The sequence below is a fragment of the Balaenoptera musculus genome, chromosome 1, assembly GCF_009873245.2.
Source record: "Balaenoptera musculus isolate JJ_BM4_2016_0621 chromosome 1, mBalMus1.pri.v3, whole genome shotgun sequence".
NCBI classification, from domain to species: Eukaryota; Metazoa; Chordata; class Mammalia; order Artiodactyla; family Balaenopteridae; genus Balaenoptera; species Balaenoptera musculus.
In genome coordinates, this window is record NC_045785.1 from 31,562,096 (window position 1) to 31,581,879 (window position 19,784).

Consider the following 19,784-nt stretch of genomic DNA (forward strand, 5'->3'; position numbering starts at 1 on the left):
TCTCCCCTCCCCCATGCCCGTTCGCGCAGGTGCGAAAACCTAAGATGCCACCCCGGCGCGCCTGCTCAGGAAGATGGGGGGACGATGGGACCCTGGGAGCGGCAGTGGCGGGGGTGGGGGCCTTCCCGACCTTGCTTGGTGACCAAGCTCTCCGCCCAGGCCTTTCCATTTCCTCAGCAGGGGGCGCCGCGGGCCGGAACGTGCTGACGGACCTCCCAGAGCGGCCCTTCCGGCTTCCACCCCCTGTTCTGGGCGGTGGCGAGGGCCCGTGACGTCACAGGAGGCGGGGCCAGCGCCTTTGCCGGTGCTGGAGCCGCCATTGGAGCCGGCTTGGCTTGCGGGCTCCGCTGCGGAGCGGGAGGTTGGGCCGCAGTTAAAGTCGCGTCGGCTCCTGGTCCCTGGCCCTTCAGCGGCATGGCGTGCGGGGCGACGTTGAAGCGGCCCATGGAGTTCGAGGCGGCGCTGCTGAGCCCCGGCTCCCCGAAGCGGCGGCGCTGTGCCCCTCTGCCCGGCCCCACTCCGGGCCTCAGGCCCCCGGACGCCGAGCCGCCGCCGCTGCTTCAGACGCAGACCCCACCGCCGACTCTGCAGCAGCCCGCCCCGCCCGGCAGCGAGCGGCGCCTTCCAACCCCGGGTAACCTACGCTGCGGGCTTGGCAGGAAGCCAGGCCCAGGCATTTTTTTGAAGGGGGTGGGGGAGGGAAGGTCATGAACGCTAGGCTAATTCACTCGCGGACCCCTTCTTTGCCCTGAGAAAAGGGAACTGGGGTGTCGCTGGGCCCGGTCGCTTCCGGGGATGGGAGACATCCGGGAGGCGTCGGGGGGCCACAGTGTCGGTTTTCGGTTTTCTTGGAGCTGGAGAGCCTAGAGGGGTGGGCAGGAGGAAGATGGGAATATCCCCGGCCGCTCGGGGCCCTCGCAGCCCCCGTAGCCCTTCCTGCGTCCGCCACCCGCGCCTGCACTGAGCCACCCTGCAGATCCAGTGGGCCATGGAAAATTGGATTCTGCTCACGAACCCGGCCTTGAGGGTGTGGGGTTGGGGGCGGGTTGCTGGGAGGGGGCCTGAGTGCGTGCTCTGCAGCACTGTGCTGTGGCTTGTAGGGAGACCTGATTTCCAGAAGTCTTTAGGGACCTCAGGCCGCCGTCGAAGTCGTGGAATCCGATTTCAACCTGTTTCTAAGAGACTGGCCCTGTTCTTTTATTGTATGGCTGTGGTCCTGTACCATATATGGCTTGAAATCGGTAGGTCGTTAGCTAGAATTTGAGAATCCTTAAACATACAGAGGTTCTGGAAGCAGGAATTCAACCATCTGTAGCAGAGAGATTTTCCTTCAATAGGGATTCCACATAGGCCAAGGAAAGAGAAGAACTGCTGTGACAATAAAGTTAAAAAAAAAAACAAAACAAAACCCGAACCCCTAACCATTGCGCAGGAGTAGAGGGGAAAGTGCATCAGAGTGAATAGTTAGCAGTTTTAAAGGGCTCCCGGAAATGCGGGGCGGGGGGGGGGGGTGCCTCAAAACTGGACTTTGGCAAGTCATTTCTTTGTGTGGGTTTTTCTATTCCTCAAGCGTTGTCAAAACCTTGAGGTGGCCTTAAAATCATTCTTTTCTTGCCCCTTTTCAGTTACCAGTGTCTTTAGCCATTATTTTCTCCTCCCTCTGTGTATCCACGATGCAGATTTGAGGTCCTCATCCTCTCACACCAAGATCCCAGCAGTTGCCAGCCAGGCTCTCCTAGGCACTGTATCCTTACTCGTGTTCACCTTATCTCTTCTTTATCCTGGCATTCAAAGGATTTATCAACTCTAACCATTTCTTACTTAGTCAGTCTTTTATACATTTTTTCCCCAAACTATGCCTTTGCTCTTTTCCCCCAGACCCACTTGGCTGTGCCTGTATCCTGTCTTCCATCGTGATGTTTTCACCTTCTGTTTGCTAATCCAAATACAGTCATTTCTTCAAGTCTTCCATCATTACCTGACTAACCCTGCTCCATAAGGAACTCTATTCTACTTTAAATTCCCTGATCACTTATTGTTTCAAAGCCTTATGTACTGAATGAAATAATGTTTGCAAAAGCAGGGTACATAGATGTCCTCTTGAAGTGATATTTTTTTCTTCCACTGCTCCTACAGATACCCAAGGATAGTCACATAATCTTTCTGGATCTCTCTTGTGCAAAATAGAATTAATACTTGCCCTATCTGTCTCGATGGAATTTATGTAAATGTTTTATTTCTTCCAATACTACCCTCTAGATTAATTTTATGGTAGTTCACAACATAGCAAATGCTTACTAAGTGATTGTTCAATGTATTTGGAAGCCTAAATATGGCAGGGTGCTGTAATGGGGTCGCTGTTTTTTTAATCTTAAAATTTAATTTTTGCATAGATTTCTTGGTCATTTTGTGTTAAAATATTTTATTAAAAATATTCATTTGTAAAGGTTGATCAGTTATGGTTCTGTCATGAAAGAAACTGAATAATTTGATGCTTTGGCTGAAGTGAAAGATGCCTTCTGGATTAAAAAGGAAGAATGGGGAGGAAATATTAATTGCTATACAAAAAGAAAGAATAAAGCCAACTAATAGAAAAGTGAATTTAAAAATCAGTGACTTCGTATCAAAATATCCTAGTTGTTAACTCAAAAGTTCTTTTAGAAATAGTCAAGAAACTATGTTCTTACTAAACTTAAAAAAAAAAAAAGACATGTATCATAGCATTTTTTTATGGAAGGAGCCTATAAAATTAAGCCTTTCATTGCTTAAAGGAGCTAGATGGATACCAGACATGGAAGGGGTTTGCTGACCTCCAGGAAATGTTTGTAAACATGGAAGGAGTCTAGATGCAAAGCAGTTAATTGATCATGACTTGAGGGTTGGAGAATAACTTCCAGAAAGAGGTAGCATTTTAGCTGGGTCTTGAATAATGTTGGGGGGAGAGACTGCCCCAGTTCAAGCAAAGGAAAACTGCTAGAGCAAAGGCTAGAAAACCCACAGGTTAAGGAAAGGATAGTTTAATGCAGCTCGGTTGTAGTAGAACTGGAAAAATAATTTGGGGCCAAGTCTTGGAAGGCATGGAATGCCATGTTCAAGAGTTTGAATTTGGTCTGTAGCAACTAGGAGTCATTGTAAAATTTTGAAGGTGGGCTTAGTCTGATATAAGCTGGAAGCACAACGTCAAATAATAACGGGAGGCAAGAATTTAAATTATTATCCACTGTTAAAAAGAAATTTGCATTTTTCTTTTTTTTAAAAAAATGCCTTGGCCTGCTTGGGAAGAAAGTCACAGCTACTTCTTTTTCTCCTGTGCATACCATTTTTAGATTCTTGGACTTCCCAGTCCTTCTACCAGCCTTAATGTTGTATCTTTCCATTTGTTCACTTTGCTGTACAGGAGGCAGTTAGAAGTTTATCAAAGACCTTCTGTTCTCATGAGCATTGTCCTCATACTTGTCCTTTCTTGTTTCAAGTCTTTGCAGTTCCTTACATCCTTGTATTGATTCTGGCAAGTATGTGCTTGGAGACTAACGCATTTTAAAGATGAAGCAAGGACTTCATAAATTCAGGGATCTAAAATATGATCTTCATAGCATTCTGAAAGGAAAGCTTTGCTAATCCTGCATTGTTCCAATGTTCAGGCTTGAGAGTTCTGGAGTTTAGCTACGTGTGGAGCTACTTTGAGTTCATGTCAGTCCCTGGACTGTACCATCACTTGTTATGACGTTGTTAATGTCTTTGGTGTTGATTCTCACAACTTTATTGGGTAGGCATTTAGCATTTGTTTTGAAGTACTAGGCTAAAGATCCTGAATGATTTCCCAAGGTCATAGTCACATAGGTAGGAAGAAGCAAAATGGCATTATTAACACTTACCCCCCATTAAAAAAAAAATTGTTATAACAAAGTAAATATTAGAATAATGTGAGTGGGGGGGTGATATAATTTCCTGGATTTTGTTTTTTTATGAGGAGGCTTTATGATCTGGAAAGTGAATACATAGTCTATCAAAAAAACCCAAAAAAACTTGTTGAAAACCACATCTTTCCAGATTCTGTGTTGTCTCTGGGAGTGGCCTTCAAGGTGGTTAGTGATTTGTGTTCCCTGGACTCCGTTTAATAGCGTTAACAAATTAGTTTATGATTACCTTGACACAGAATAGTAATCTGAATCCTACCAAATATTGCCTCTTATAGGATCAGAAAATTCTTTTCTAAGCTCTGACCATCAGTTCCAAGCAGTAACCTCAGGTCTTCTCTTGGTCAGTGTCCAGGCTGTGAACATAATGTTTTCTGCTCTCCTCTTCCCCAAAGATCTTGAATCCCGAACAGGACAAGAGTTTCATCGTTAGAAGGCCTTGGTATAAGAGACTCGTTCCTAATACCCTTGTTTGTGAAGTTGTGCAACTCAGAGGAGATCAAAAATAGCTTCTTATTAGGTGAAGGAGCTAAGGATGGTTTTGTTTGTTTGTTGCTGTAAGTTGTCCTACTTAATCCTACAGCAAACAGCAGATCTGGTCTTCATTGTCACAAGAAAAGAAGCAAAGGGAACTACCTGGGTGGTTTATGCCAAAATAGCTGCTATCCTATGTATTACTGAAATAGTGGCAACAAGAGGAAACACTTTGGGGATTATAGGAGGAGTGCTTTATCTGGTATAAACACTTTTGTTAATATAACATGGGAGGAGGGACAAGAAGCTTGAAGAAGTAACACAGTAAAGTGAATGCTCAAGTGTGTTTCTTTTTTATTAGAGCAAATTTTTCAGAACATAAAACAAGAATATAGTCGTTATCAGAGGTGGAGACATTTAGAAGTTGTTCTTAATCAGAGTGAAGCTTGTACTTCGGAAGGTCAGCCTCACTCCTCAGCACTCACAGCACCTAGTTCGCCAGGTAAGCATGTTTTAGTGTACACCATCCATTTAAGAGTTTGTAAGTGGTAATTAAAATGATGGTTTCCTAAACCAGAATTGATTTTATCTAAACTAATAAAATTGGTAAAGTGTATTCATTGTATTACTACTTATAAATACTTTTAAAACCATGGAGTCATGAAATTGCAAAAGACCTTAGATTGATTTGATTGGACTTCTTCCACCCAATTCAAGAGTACTCTCTATAACTGCAGTATATAATACCATAGCCAGTAGCCACATGTAGCTGTTTAATTTTCAATTACTTAAAATTTAATAAAATTTTAATTCAGTTTCTCGCTGCGGTAGCCATATTTCAAGTACTTAGTAGTCACGTGTAGCTATTGTATTAGACAGCACTATAGAACATTTCCGTTATTGCAGAAAGTTGTGTGACAGCACTGCTCTGTAACATTGACAGGTGGTCAGAGAGGATGGCTCAAAAATAGAATCTCAGGGTTGGAGGGAACTTTCATGGTCACATAGTTCAGCCATGAGTCTTGCCTGCCATATCCCTGTAAATAGTCAACAGGCCAGGGCCCAAACATCACCACTGGTGGTGGACTCTGCCTACTTTAACAGTAGAGGAGCTTGTTTCCACACAGAATATTCTACTTTATAACAGTTCTAAGAGTTATTAAAAATTACCTTGATTAAAACTTGTCTCCTGGGCTTCCCTGGTGGCGCAGTGGTTGAGAATCTGCCTGCCAATGCAGGGGACACGGGTTCAAGCCCTGGCCTGGGAAGATCCCACATGCCGCGGAGCAGCTAGGCCTGTGAGCCACAACTACTGAGCCTGCGCGTCTGGAGCCTGTGCTCCGCAACAGGAGAGGCCGCGATAGTGAGAGGCCCGCGCACCGCGATGAAGAGTGGCCCCCACTTGCCGCAACTAGAGAAAGCCCTCGCACAGAAACGAAGACCCAACACAGCCATCCATCCATAACTAACTAACTAACTAGCTAAGTAACTAACTAACTAACTAACCAACAAAACTTGTCTCCTTACAGAACACAGATTGATGTTGGCCAGGAGATAGGGGGAGCGGGGAATGGGGACAAACTGCTTAATGGGTAAGGGGTGTTATTTGGAGTGGTGGAAATATTTTGAAACTAGATAGGGGTGGTGGTTGTACAACATTATGACTATACTAAATGCCACTGAATTGTTCAGTTTTAAAATGGTTCGTTTTCTGTGAATTTCACCTCAAATAATTTTTTTAAAAATTGTCCTCTTGGGGACTTCCCTGGTAGTCCAGTGGATAAGACTCCGTGCTCCCAATGTAGGGGACACGGGTTTGATCCCTGGTCCGGGAAGATCCCACATGCCATGGAGCAACTAAGCCTCTGCGCCACAGCTACTGAGCCTGCACTCTAGAGCCCGTGAGCCACAACTACTGAGCCTGCATGCCACAACTACTGAAGCCCGTGCGCCTAGAGCCTGTGCTCCACAACCCGAGAAGCCACCACAGTGGGAAGCCCACGCACCGCAACAAAGAGTAGCCCCCGCTCGCCGCAACTAGAGAAAGCCCACGCACAGCAACAAAGACCCAATGCAGCCAAAAATAAATGCATTTAAAAAAAAAAAAATTGTCCTCTTAAAACCCAAAGGTCTTGACCCTCAAACAACACCCTTTCCAATTAATTGCTCTTGCCCATACATGAGTGATAGATCTTTCAGTGGTTGTAGCTAGCAAGTCTCTCCTTAATATTCTCTTTGGATTTTAGTAATATCATTTTGAAGTAATAAAATGTTACAGGTAGCGAAACAATTATAAATAATTACTGACTAGATGTTTTGCAGGTTTTATTTGTAGAGAAGAAATTTTGGTTTAAGCAAATAATGATTTGTTTCAAGACGTTAACTGGTTTATAGACTAAGAGGGCTGAAGAAACAGATTCCAGGCTGAGCTTTGAGGAAAACTCAGAACTGGGCCGCCAACAGAGCTGCTGCTTTTATCATGATCAGGAAGCCAATTTCCATCTGGCATCCCAGGGGAAATTTTGGTTTCCAGCTGCAATCTCATGAACATTTCATTTTTCTCAACCTAGTTTCAAAAGGGATCAAGGATGAGATGTGTAGTGCCTAATCATCTCCTTCCGTCATTCGTCAGTGACTTAGCTAACAGTTTTTTATATTGGGCAAGTCAGCCATTTCTTATCAGAATCACCTGTGGAACTTAAAAGATGCCTAAGCCCTACCCCAGAATTAAATCAGCATACGTATCTTTTTTGTTGTTGTTAATTCTACAGATAATTATAATGTACCACCATGATTAAACATAGGTGTAGATGATCTCCAAGGATCTGGGTAGCTCTTATATTGTGAATCTACTTTCTCTAATTCAGACTAGAGGCTTTATATCAGCTTTAACCTTTTTGTTCTTGTCTTTTACCAAGTGAGCATTCTGTATGGGCTCGGATCGCTATGGCATCAGAACTGTTTTTCTGTGTGCAGATCATTTAGCACACCTGAATATGCTTTCCTCCTACTTCTTAATTTACCTTCAGCCTTGCCTTGTAGAATGAATGTCAGAATTTTGTGAAACTATTCCATGTAAAGTAGTGGAAAATATCATTTTTCTAAATTTTTATATCCTAGGACTCTTTGCATAGTTACTAATTCAGAACCCTAGAGCTAGAATGTATTATGTAAACTAGATATGTCTTTTGGCCAGGTTCCTCCTGGATGAAGAAGGACCAGCCCACCTTTACCCTCCGACAAGTTGGAATAATATGTGAGCGTCTCTTAAAAGACTATGAAGATAAAATTCGGGAGGAATATGAGCAAATCCTCAATACCAAACTAGCAGGTAGGCTGAGGCAGTGGCTATGCCATTGTTAATAGGGTTCTGTAAGGATTAATCCCAGTTAAGTAAGTGGTAACTTAGAAAAAGCATTAAGACTGAATACCAGAAGGTTTAATGAATTGTGAGTATTAAGTTTCTCTCTTTGGTTACTCTCTTTTGGATTCTAAACATTTTATTTATACATTATATGGAAGGACTTTTCATTTACATTTCTGAAACAAGATAAGCCACGCTTTTCTTTCAAGAATTTTCCATATGAATAAAGGCATCGAGTAGGTTATTCGGGCAAGCTGGTGGGTAAACAGGTGGTAGGAATCATGCTGACCTCCCAACAGGTGGTTGGGAAGAGTATAGTCAACACATTCAGACTTCCTGGTGGGAGTCACTTTGTGGATGTGGGAAGTCAGGCATCCTGTGATTTAGAGGTACTTTAAAGTCTGGAAAGCACTGCTCAGGCTAGAACAAAGAGTGATTAGTGATGGCAACCAGTAGACCCTTTTGTGAAAGGAAGGGATCTAAATCAGGAATAGGAAGTAGTACCTGTTTAGTGAAAGAGGGTGATGTTGTGATCAGAGAGGTTTTAGGCAACAGCTTCTTCCTGTAACAGTATTGTTTCCTCATGTGGTGGCCCACACCACAGAATGTTAATTGGTCGGCTTTAAATTGAGAACTGTTGATTTAACAACAGAGTTAAATGAATTTCTTTATAGTAACATTTTTTTGATCCTTTAATATACTGACAATGTGTATTATAAGAAGTAGCTGTAGTATGTCATTCCCCTATTCTACCCCCACTCCAAAATTGTTTAGACCAGCTGGCTGTAAGTCACTTCTGTGTTCATGGATGTCAGACTACCTTCTGTCTTTCTACTGAGTTTCCCTTCAGAAGGTACTTCTGTGGAACTGTCTGCAGTTAGGTAATGTGGAATTTTCTCTCAGCTTTCTAGCCATTCCACCTCTATCACTCAGTGTGTATGTTGAAATTTATAGAAAAGATAGAGTGCAGAAAAGAGCTTCAAGCTTCATGTCCTATAGGAGATACACTAAAATTTGCTGGCTTATGGTAGTGAGCACAGCTGTCTGTCTTGGGAAGCCATCAGCAGGAGATGGAATTACAGCAGGGGTGAGATTATTAGGAAAATGTTAGCAATGATCAGTGACCAAACCTAGGAGCCAGGGATTTGGCTCTGGGACCTAAGAGAAAGGAACAGATCTCAGAGTGACCATTATAAAAGCAGGGCCTGAGAGTGGATAATATAAACTGGGAAGCTAGATGTGATTCTGACACTTGATTCTTGAAAAACTGTGGGAGAGTTTCTGGGGATAGTATACACTGTCTTTCCCCTCACAGAACAATATGAATCTTTTGTGAAATTCACACATGATCAGATTATGCGACGATATGGGACAAGGCCAACAAGCTGTAAGTATTGCCAAGTTTTTCATTGAATTTTTCAACTTCCAAGAGCAAGATTTTGACACTGAGTACCTTGTCTCCTGAGAGCAGAAAGCCCCTGTGAAGTAAAATAATAGATAACATTTAAAGAATACTTATATGTCCAGCACTGTGCTAAACCCTTTAAATCCTCACAAAGTTTATTTAATCCACAATTACCTGTTGGGGAGGAACTATTCCTAGTCCCATTTTACAGGTAAGGATAGCATTTAAAGAATTTAAATAATTTGTCCAGGCTCATACAGCTAGTGGTTCAGCCAGGATTAAAACCCCAGGTGGTCTGACTTCAGTGCCAATTTGTTTAATACCTGGCTTTTCCCTCAGAAAGGTAGTTTCAATTGTTTATTTATGAAAGTTGAGTCCTTAAGCTAGTTTATCAAGTGTGTGGTCAGAATTTCTTAATTCTAAACATCTTGCAACTACCCGTTACTCAAAACATAAATTATAAATAGCTGTATATGTAAACTGAATCTGAGTCAGGTTTCTTAAATTCTTGCGAATTTAAGACCTCTTTAGTGGTGATTGATATCCTCTACTGTTTATCACATTTACCGTTAGTTAATATTTCAAAAGCATGACACTATATTTTTCGTATTCTTACACTCACTTGTTTTTTATTCCTGATTTATAGACGTGTCCTGAAGCTTTCTTGCATATCTGGGTACCAGGTTTGACCTCAAGAGATGGCTGCTGTACACTTTTTGCAACTGGTTTGATATCACATTTCAGCTCCAACTTTGCATCCTGAGAACACTTAAATGTTTCTGCAGGTCCATTTTATACAACTTGAAAGACCTTAAAACTTTCCGGTTGCCACAAGCATATCTTTCTTTTCTGCTCATCCAATAAACAGCTGTGCCCTACTGTGATAGATTTTCCAAACAAAAATACCTGGAGCGGCAGTTTAGCAAAATATGCCCTCAGTGGCACTCAACAAATGGAGTTTCCCCAAGCACAGTTCTGTAAGAAGTGTGTGTGAGAGTGTGTGTATGTGTGTGTATGTATTTTAAGTTATTATTTGTATTGTGCAAATTTTTTTGATCTTGGGGATTCTGGCTGTGAATTTGATGCACGACAATTATGGTTAAAAACATTTCCTTGGTCTACAGAAGATCATTAATGTTTTGTGACCATATAAGTTGTAACAGTGGATTGTTTTCTGTGTAGGTGTTATTGTTAAATACAGGGACTGTTTCCAGGCACAGAATATGAATCATAAGTTAGAATGGACATTAGATGTGATTATGACGACATAGCGAAGGTCTGTGGTCCTAGGTCTACAAATGCGTGGTGAGGAATTAGAACAAACCCGAGACAGGCCATTTGACACATGACTCTGCCTAGCTGTGTTAGAACATTACTTTGACTCCAAGCCTTAAAATACCCACGTGGAGTCTGTGCTCACCTCATTCACACAAGGAGCTCCCTGGACACTGAACCTCTAAGAAGGAAAGGAGTCTCCTCTGGAGCAGGAGCAGCAGGGTTTGCTTGGGAGCTTGACAAAGGTGAGCATGGGGCTGGGCCACGCCCCGGAGGCACTGCTACTTGGGAGGCGCCACTTCACCTTTGTATCAGTTATTAAAAATAGAATTTGGATCCTTTGGTCAGGTTCCCCCAAATTCTTTTAAGAGATGTCCATGTTCAATTGCTTGAGCTTTGTTTTGGCAACCCCCTGCCTGAAGTTGCTTACAGACTGTTCTTCACCTTATTTCCAAGGCTGAGGAACAGAAAGTAGCCTCTGTTTTGAGGAGGTGGAAGTTAAGTATACATTTATTTTTTACTGTGACTTGTTCAGGACCACGTTTTACAAAATGCCTTGTTTCCTTTATTATTGTTTCTGGAAAGGAAAGTTCTATTAAAATTGTTTTAGTTTGAATATAGAATAGTTTTTTTAATTAAGGCTTATTTTGAAAAAAGTTTAATTCAAATGTATGCCAGTACCTTCCAAAGTAAGGTAATATTCAGAGACAGTTGTCCTTATCAGATGGCTTAGAGAAGTTTCTGGAATATTCACATTCGAAGATTCCTTATTAATGAATGTCTTTGACTTAAATCTAACCAAAAACTGCAACATTATTCTTTGTACATTTTCATTATATAGTGTTAACAAGCTTAGTTGCAAACAAATAAAATACTTAAGCTATTTGTTTACCTTGCCTTCTTAATACTGTGATAATGTTTATTAATTCAAATAATTTATGTGAGGCTGCTATAACCATTTCCCTATTTCAGCACTACATTTAAGATTTAAAGACTTTTTAAAGCCCAGAAGTGATCTTTTAATAATTAAAGAATTATTTTTACTTCATATTTGAAGGGCAGTGTGTTTCATCTCTTCTTTTTCCAGGGTAGTCACTTGTTCCTGGAAGAGGAGAATAGCAGTGGCTGTAATGCGAGTGGCCTTACAGTGGGATAGTCACCCCAAAACAAGGGCAGGGCATCTGTGGGGGCCATCCAAAGTCCTGAAGGATGGGCCAGGAATGGGCAACGCTGCCTCACTGAAGTCTTCTTGTTACAGAATCAGTGTGATATGTTCACTCACTTTTGCAGGTGTCAGCCCCATTCCTACTAAATGGCTGCTGGGTGGGAAATAGAGTAGGTTTCTATAAGGAAAATGACAGACACTCTCTCACTGCACCTAGTGTTGTTAGGCTGTTTTATTATCATATGGTTGCCCTTTGGGGCCACAGAGTAAGACCACACCACCATGGCTGGGTTTTGGGATCTCTTCAAAAGGGACTGGACATGTTTGTTTAATGTTTTATGCAGAGAAAAGGTGACTCCTAGGTCAGAAAATGGGGACCTGTAAGGTAAGCCTTAGACTAGTGAAAGGTGTTTTTTCCTAGACCTTGATTTCTAGGGCTTGAACGTAGGGGCATTCCCAGGTAGGGAAGTGTCTTTGTCTCATGGAAATAGGTCAAGGCCCAGGGAAGAAGTCAACCTACAGAGACCGTAAGCATGGGCCAGGACCTGTGGTCTCAGAAGATTTGTATCTAGTGAGCTAGTTAAAATTTTTTTCTGTTTGAATTCCATTCATTATCTTTTAGTAAAGTCTTCACCTTAAGGGGAATGAAAGGAGTAGGTGTCCCTGCATACCTAGGTCAGAGGAGTACAGGGGAGATTAAAGTTTGTGAGGCAGTCATAACTGTCAAGAGCTCCCAGGAAAAGAAGAACATCAGAAGACACATGAACTTGGGCCAACCTTCCACACACGGTGAATCTTCTCTGCCCACCAGGGAGGATTGGTTGTTTAGAATAGTAGCTAAAGGAATGGCCTTTGGATGTTTGTAGCCCTAGAGTTTAGTCTGCTCTGCCACTAATTTGCTATGTGAGCCTTGCCAAGCTACTGAACTTTCTGAGCCACGGTTTCCTTATCTGTAAAATGAGGGTTAATTGTATGTACATCATTGGGGTTTGTTTTCAAATAGATTAAACTAAATAGTCCATGTAAAGAAAGTATTTATATTTAGCACAGGTTGGGGCATATAATATGCACTTGAAAATGTTACAGCAGGTTTCTTTACAGTGGTCTTCATCAGATCTGAAGACCAAAACCTTTCTTTCTGCAGTGGTGATTCTCAACTTTCCAGAACGAATAGCCCCTTGTTAACATGAAATCTCACATTCTCTTATTAGAATTTGTACATTTTAAGTGTTTGACTAAAAAATAAAAGATGAATGACAAGTGAATTCAGTAATGCCTTTCAGTGAATCTGTATTTTGTTACTCAGCAGGGATCAGCAAACTATGGCCTATTTTTTGTAAATAAAGTTATATTGGAACACTGCCACGCTTATTTGTTTGCGTCTGTGGCTGCTTTCATACTGCAACTCCAGAGCAAGAGACAGTATGGACCACAGAGTTGAAAATACTCTCTGGCCCTTTATAGAAAAGTGTGTGGGCCCCTGCACTGTAGCATTGATAGACACTTGAGAAAGCTCACAAACAAGGCAAATTTGGTGCATCATGGATGGGGGAGTCACACCTCAGGTTGAGGTATGATGAAAAATTCTGCTTACAAATGTAAACTGGTTGCCAAAGTGAACATCTTCCAGAAAGAGCTAATGAACTTTTTAGAGTAATGGTTCTCTAGGATGAGGACAGGGAGCATACTCTTCAGAATGACCAGTTTTATCTTTAGCATACTTAATTTTGAAATTTTAGTTACAAAGGTGGGTGTGAGAATTTTATGTTTATCAGAAGATAGCATGGGTTTAAAGATAGTTTGTTAAATACTGTTAAGGAACAGTGACTTCTGTGCTGCCCTGGTGGTTCTTCCCTTGAAAAGGCCTTCAAAGTATGTGTAGTCTCCTATAGCTGCAGTTGTCCCCATCAGTCCATGAGGCTCCTAAAAGCGTAGTTCAGGCACCCAGGGGCTTTTTCCAGATTGGCAAATGCCTTAAGAGGAAGAGATGCTTTGAGTTCTAGGCTCTCTGGGTTCTTATCTAGATGTTGGCTCAGTAATTCCTCATTACCTAGTTAGCCTTTTTATGCTCTTAAGAAAATGATTTTTATATTTCAGTTGTCTAGTTGGTCTTAGCAGTAGGTGGATCCACATTTCCTGAGGCATGGTACCCAGTGTGCCTTCATGTTAATGGGAGAAAAGTAGGGAAAGACATGTTTATATTGGCTTTTGAATGTTTTTCAGTCATTCAGCAAGCATTACTGGTGTCTTCTGAGTTATGTGTTTATGGAGGACAGATACATGTATTTTCAAATTTATTTATTGTTTATTTTTCTGCCACACCGAGCAGCTTGTGGGATGTTAGTTCCCTGACCAGGGATCAAACCCGGGCCCATGGCAGTGAGAGCACCAAGTCTTAACCACTGGACCGCCAGGAAATACCCTATGAGTTTTAAAAGCCTGACAAGTTCTGTTAAATAGCCCCAGTCTGTCTTATATCCCCAGTATCTTTTTTTTTTTTTTACTTTTATTTGTTTTTTTTTTTTGGCTGCGTTGGGTCTTCGTTGCTGCACGCAGGCTTTCTCTAGTTGCGTCGAGCAGGGGCTACTCTTCATTGCAGTGGGTGGGCTTCTCATTGCAGTGGCTTTTCTTGTTGTGGAGCATGGGTTCTAGGCGTGTGGGCTTCAGTAGTTGTGGCACGCAGGCTCAGTAGTTGTGGCTCTAGAGCGTCAGGCTCAGTAGTTGTGGCACACGGGCTTAGTTGCTCTACAGCATGTGGGATCTTCCTGGACCAGGGCTCGAACCCACGTCCCCTGCATTGGCAGGCGGATTCTTAACCACTGCGCCACCAGGGAAGCCCAATCCACCTATTCTTAAAGGTTCTGGTTAGCTCTTGCATGGATTATTAAATTTTCCTCTCAAACTGTCATTTTTCATGGTGCACCTGTTCTTCTGCCTGGAATTAACACCTTCTCACTTGACAAATGGCCTACTCAAGTGGCAGTTGTCTTTCTGCTCCCTTCTTGAAGGCAGTGTTACCTAGTCATTTGATGAATGTTTATTGAGCATCTACTATTTGCCAAGTACTGTTCTGGGCACTAGGAATATATCACTGAGCTGGACAGACAAGGTCCCTTCTCCCATGGTGCTTAACACTGTTGTGAGGCAAGAAAGGCAAACTAGTACACTGTTTTCATCCAAGATTTAAAAGTGTTTGAAGAAAATAAAATGGGAATGATAGTGAGTAACTGGATGCCTAAATTGGGTGGTAAGAGAGACCTTTCTGAGGAAGGTAATCGTGTAATGCATTTATGGGTCTACATGACTCTTCCACTATACTGAGCCCTTAGTAGCACCTTGAGCTATTATCTATTCTTGGCTCTTAAATGATGAATGACTAAATGAATTATGTGGCTACTCCTCCCCTTTTCCAGTAGTCAGTGCACTACCTGAAACTCTTCCTTAACTCTAAGATCAAATTACTTTAAGCCTTCTGCAGGTTGTCTCTGCAGCCAAGGTAAGAGAGATGCCGTCCTTACCCTAGAGAGGCTCACAGTCTCTGGGCAGGAATGTGATAAAACTTCCTTTGGTAAGTATTCTGTGCACCTGGACAGAGAAATCAGGGTGTTTCCAGGGGAAGGCTACTCTCAGCAGCTTCCCACCAGGTAGTTTAATTACCCTGATCTGTACTCAGGAAAGCTGACTAGTAAAGCTATATTGGTCTATAAAACCAGACTCCAGTGTGTTAATTTATGATGAGAAATATGTCAGGTGCAGTAGACTGCCCCATTGGCCTTAGTGTGTTTTCTTCATGTAATCATATCACTTGGGAAGCCTAATTAAAGTCAAGAGATAGCTCCACATATCAGAATGAGGGGAGTTTAATTCTAGGGATGGAATGTTTACCAACATCAGATTACCCCTACCACAAGCCTGGCACAGCTTTCCTCCCCACTTCAGTTTGCTTCAGTGATTCCTGGTTCTGTTGCATCTTCGACTTGATATTTTATCTACCCCCAAATGGCATGATTTTACTTTTTTTTTATTTTTTATTTTCTTGGCCACACCACGCTGCATGTGGGATCTTAGTTCCCCAACCAGGGATGGAACCCACGCCCCCTGCATTGGAAGCGCGGAGTCTTAACCACTGGACTGCCAGGGAAGTCCCTTTTTTACTTTTTTAAACAGTCACTCTGATTTCCATTATATTCCAGGCCTTGGGACCCATTACTTTCTCTTTCAGATTACTTTGCTTATTGCTTTTGTTGAATCTATCCTATAGCTCTGGCTTGGGGGTGAGGGTGGGGGGTAAGTTTCCAAACTCACTGACTTCCCGAAATGTGCTAGGATCCTCAGGCTACCCAGTTTATTCAAATCTGTGTAACAGTGGTATCACATACAGACCTAAAGTTCCCAATGTGCTAAATTATAGGTGGCCTACCTGTAGAAAGGTAGCGTTAAAAGCTTTTCTCGGGTTATGACTGAGGTGTGTAAACACGAGGAAATCCTATAGGTCAAGGACAGAAGTCCAGTGAATGGAGACCCAGGGGGACGTTAAATGGCCTGTGACCGTCCACGCAGCAGCTGAGGCTAGTTTTCAGAGGAGTGGGCATAGGGGCCTTCAATTAACATTGAGCCATCCTCTTATGCTTTGAAGATGGGAGCAAGGCTCTATCGCGGAAGAACAGGTCGCTGGACCCCGCGGCGAACGCCTAGTTCTGTTTCACCGGTTCTCTGAGCCTCGGGTTCCCGAATACAGAATGAAGAAGGCGACAGCTCAGGCTTGCCTCTCTGCGCATAAAACCCTTTGATTTCGTTGTAAAACTACACTTCCACGTGAGGATCTTAGAACAAGGAAAATAAAAGATAAATGACGGGCGTTACAAGAGCCGGCAACCCGCCCCTAACGGCCGAGTTACAACACTGGTAACGCAAAGCGTAGGAATCCAAGCGGGCGCCCGTGGTGAGAATAGCAACGGCGCAGGCTCCGTTCTGACGTAGGGTTTTCTGGGAATTGTAGTTTTCCCATCTTTGCGGGAGAGGAGACGACCTGTCACCGACATCTTTGCACAGCCGCGCCGACACCGGGGCTGAATGCACGGTCCATTGGAGGGGGTCGGCGTATCAACAGTTAACAACATCTATAATAGGCAACAATATATAACAGGGCTGGTGGGACCTCAACAAAGGCCTAGTAAATGCTCAGGAATTCGGGAAGCTTTCACAGAAAACCGTGCGATAACTGATGCAGACGGATTAATGCATTCGTCTGGGAGACAGTGGGAAGGTAGCAAGTGGGATCACTACAGGCAGAAGAAACTGCTCCTACAAAGTTTGTAAGCATGAGAGCAATTCTGGGTGGCTGAGATCACCAGGGTATTGAGTAGGGGTTGGTGAACAATGGGATCTGACGATTTAGAAATGGGAAGAAATCAGATCATGGTCTTGAATACCAAACCCAAGAATTTGGACCTTTTCTTGAATACACCTCACACGCAGCCCAAGCAATATGAATGACCCCCTCCTTTGCGTTCTCCCTTATTTTGTTCATCTTTGTTTTATCACTTACCACAGCCTTCTGGCTGTGTCTTAGTCCCAAGAGCTCAACGAGGATCATGGCCGTGTGATAAGAGCTCAGGAAGTGTTTTTTGAATGATCAGATTTCAGTTTTTAGAAAAGCAATTAGCAACATTAAGAAGAGAGGGTAAGAAGAGAGCAAGGCTGGATGTAAAAAATCATCAGAGTTCAAAGTAAATTGCTTTTCCAGCCTGCAATTTTCCCTCCAACCAAGGGTTGAAATCTGGCAGCTCAAGGCCATTTCCATCCTGGGTTTTTTTTGGTCAGTGCTTTAAAAAAAAAAAAAAGATTAATTGCCCCACATTTTTAAAGTGGAATGTTTCACACTTAAACAATAACAAAAGATTTCTCGCTTCTCTTGAAAAATTCGAAGACTTGACAATTTGGGGCCCTGATTCTTGACAGCAACAGAATGGAGCTGAGTAGCTGCTGCCCCCTTTAGACAGGACATATGCTCTTCAGTTTGTCACATTCCCCAACACTCCTTCCATCCCTTAAACTGAGGCCAAGTACCAGTTACCATTTATCATGATGCTTTTGTTTTCATTTCTTTACAGTGAGCTAGCTCTGTTTGGCCTTGGAGGTGTTTAAGTTGCCCATCTTTGTACTAATCTATCCTGCCTGGTATCCGAGGAGTGATACAATGAAATTAGTATTTTAAAAAGATTAGTCAGTGCAAAACAGACTGAAGTGAGGAGCCGGGAGGCAGAAAGGAAGAAAGAAATTGGAAACCTATTGAAGGAATATTTGAAAGAATTTGGCCAGTAATTAAATATTGGATGAAAGATGAGGAAAAGGCAAAATACAACTTCAGAGTTTCCTACCTGAATGGCTGGGAAGATGATATCACCAACATAAGAAAGTGGGAGAAGTGGAAGGGGTGGTGGTGATCACTACCTTGCTACCTCTAGTATTTTGTGGGCAAGGGCCATGAGTTACCAATTCCATAATCCTCCAGTATTGTGCCGGGCATGCATTAGGTGCCCAGGAAATTCTAGCTGAACTGAAACTGATCTCAGGTGCGGTATACCTGATGAGGGGGGAAGGAAGGGAGAATTGGAATGCTGGAACAAAACCAGAACGTTGTGGGACCTTAGGAATTCTCTCCAGAGTGGATGAACCTGGGGCTTGGGGATAGTTAATCCATTTTGGAGGAAAACCTATGCAAAAGTCCTGAAGCAGAGCAGGAATTTGGCATGCAAAAATGGAGACGGGATGGGGGGAAATGGTGTCATTCCAGGGGAAGGGAGAAAAAAAAAAAATCAAAGAGACTGGATGGCAGGACTTCTCCTGGAAGACACTGGAAGAGCAAGCTCTTGGTTGGAGCATTAGGCAGGGGATTTGGGACAATGAGGCTGGCAAGGTTGGAACGCCAGACTTCTCTAAACAGTTTTGAGAGCACATCACTTGAAAAGAAGTCTCCAGCCCCGAGCTGCTGCTGCTGCCCCCAGCTCCCCTGTGGCGGGGAGGGCACCAGGTCACTGCATCCAGAGGGGCCCAGAAGGGGAAGGAGGCACAGCCTCCACCGCAGCAGCTGCACCCACCATGCAGAGCATCAAGTGTGGGGTGGTAGGCGATGGGGCTGTGGGCAAGACGTGCCAGCTCATCTGCTACACAACCACCGCCTTCCCCAAGGAGTACCTCCCCACAGTGTTCGACAGTTATAGCGCCTGCAGTGCCGGCGAACGGTGAACCTGCACCTGCGGGGCACAGCGGGCCGGGAGGAGTAGGGCCGCCTCCACACGCTCTCCTCCCCTCAGACCAATATGTTTGTCATCTGTTTCTCCACTGCCAGTCTGCCCTCCTATGAGAATATGTGGCACAAGTGGCATCCAGAGGTGTGCCACCACTGCCCCGATGTGCCCATCCTCCTGGTGGGCACCAAGAAGGACCTGAGAGCCCAGCCTGACACCCTATGACGCCCGAAGGAGCACGGCCAGGTGCTGGCCAAGCAGATCCACGCTGTGCGCTACCTCGAGTACTTGGCCCTGCAGCAGGATGGCATCAAGGAAGTGTTTGCTGAGGCTGTCCAGGCCGTGGTCAACCCCATGCCTAGCAAGCGTGGGTGGTCCTGTGTCCTCTTGTGACCCTGACACTCAGCTTGGAGGCTGCCCCTGCCCCCCACCAGTTGTGCCTTTGTGCCTTGTCTGCCCCCAGCTGTGCCTTTACGACTAATTCTGGCACCCCTTGCCAAGGGGGCTCCCCGAAAGCCTTTTCTCCTTAAGGAGGCCCACAGGGAAAGGGGCTTTGGGCCCTGCCCCACTCTGCTTGGGAACACTAGGTATTCTCGAGAGCTCACCCAGGCCAAGGTCAGACCCCTCCCCAAGAAGCCAACCCAGCGCCCCTTCCCCACTTTCCTCTACTGACCAGTTGATCCAGCTTTCCACACAGATGTTGCTGCCTACTGTGGTGACTTCTCTCAGGTTAGGAGCTCTCAGCCATCCCTAACCTCTCCCTCGCTGCTCTTCAAATTGCTTCCCCCTCAAGATACTCTCTCCCTTCCCCAGAGAAGGAGCCACAGAATCCTAAGAAGATGAATTTGCCCTAACCTACCCCCCCGACCCCCCCCCACCCCGTGTGCTCAGGCCTTTTGCATCCACTGACTGAGTCGGCCCCACCCCCACCCCC

At 43.9% G+C, this 19,784-nt stretch overlaps 1 protein-coding gene and 1 pseudogene across 1 annotated transcript; both read left to right on the forward strand.

Annotated features, from left to right (window-relative positions):
* Positions 1–292: 292 nt before the first annotated feature.
* Positions 293–12,961, forward strand: AKIRIN1 (akirin 1). Its single transcript, XM_036866767.1, has 5 exons — positions 293–634; positions 4,753–4,893; positions 7,588–7,722; positions 9,071–9,142; positions 9,807–12,961. Exons 1-5 carry the CDS (start codon positions 415–417, stop codon positions 9,815–9,817), a joined length of 579 nt encoding a protein of 192 aa, XP_036722662.1. The 5' UTR covers positions 293–414; the 3' UTR covers positions 9,818–12,961.
* A 5,629-nt stretch (positions 12,962–18,590) lies between these two features.
* On the forward strand, positions 18,591–19,243 carry LOC118886883 (annotated as a pseudogene).
* The last annotated feature ends 541 nt before the right edge of the window (positions 19,244–19,784 follow it).

Bases quoted from the DNA above. Each gene is read 5' to 3' on its own strand.
- AKIRIN1 (XM_036866767.1), top strand. From the start codon at position 415: ATGGCGTGCGGGGCGACGTTGAAGCGGCCCATGGAGTTCGAGGCGGCG. The intron at 635-4,752 runs GTAACCTACGCT...CTTTTTTATTAG, and splicing joins GCGGCGCCTTCCAACCCCGG to AGCAAATTTTTCAGAACATA. The intron at 7,723-9,070 runs GTAGGCTGAGGC...TTCCCCTCACAG, and splicing joins CCTCAATACCAAACTAGCAG to AACAATATGAATCTTTTGTG.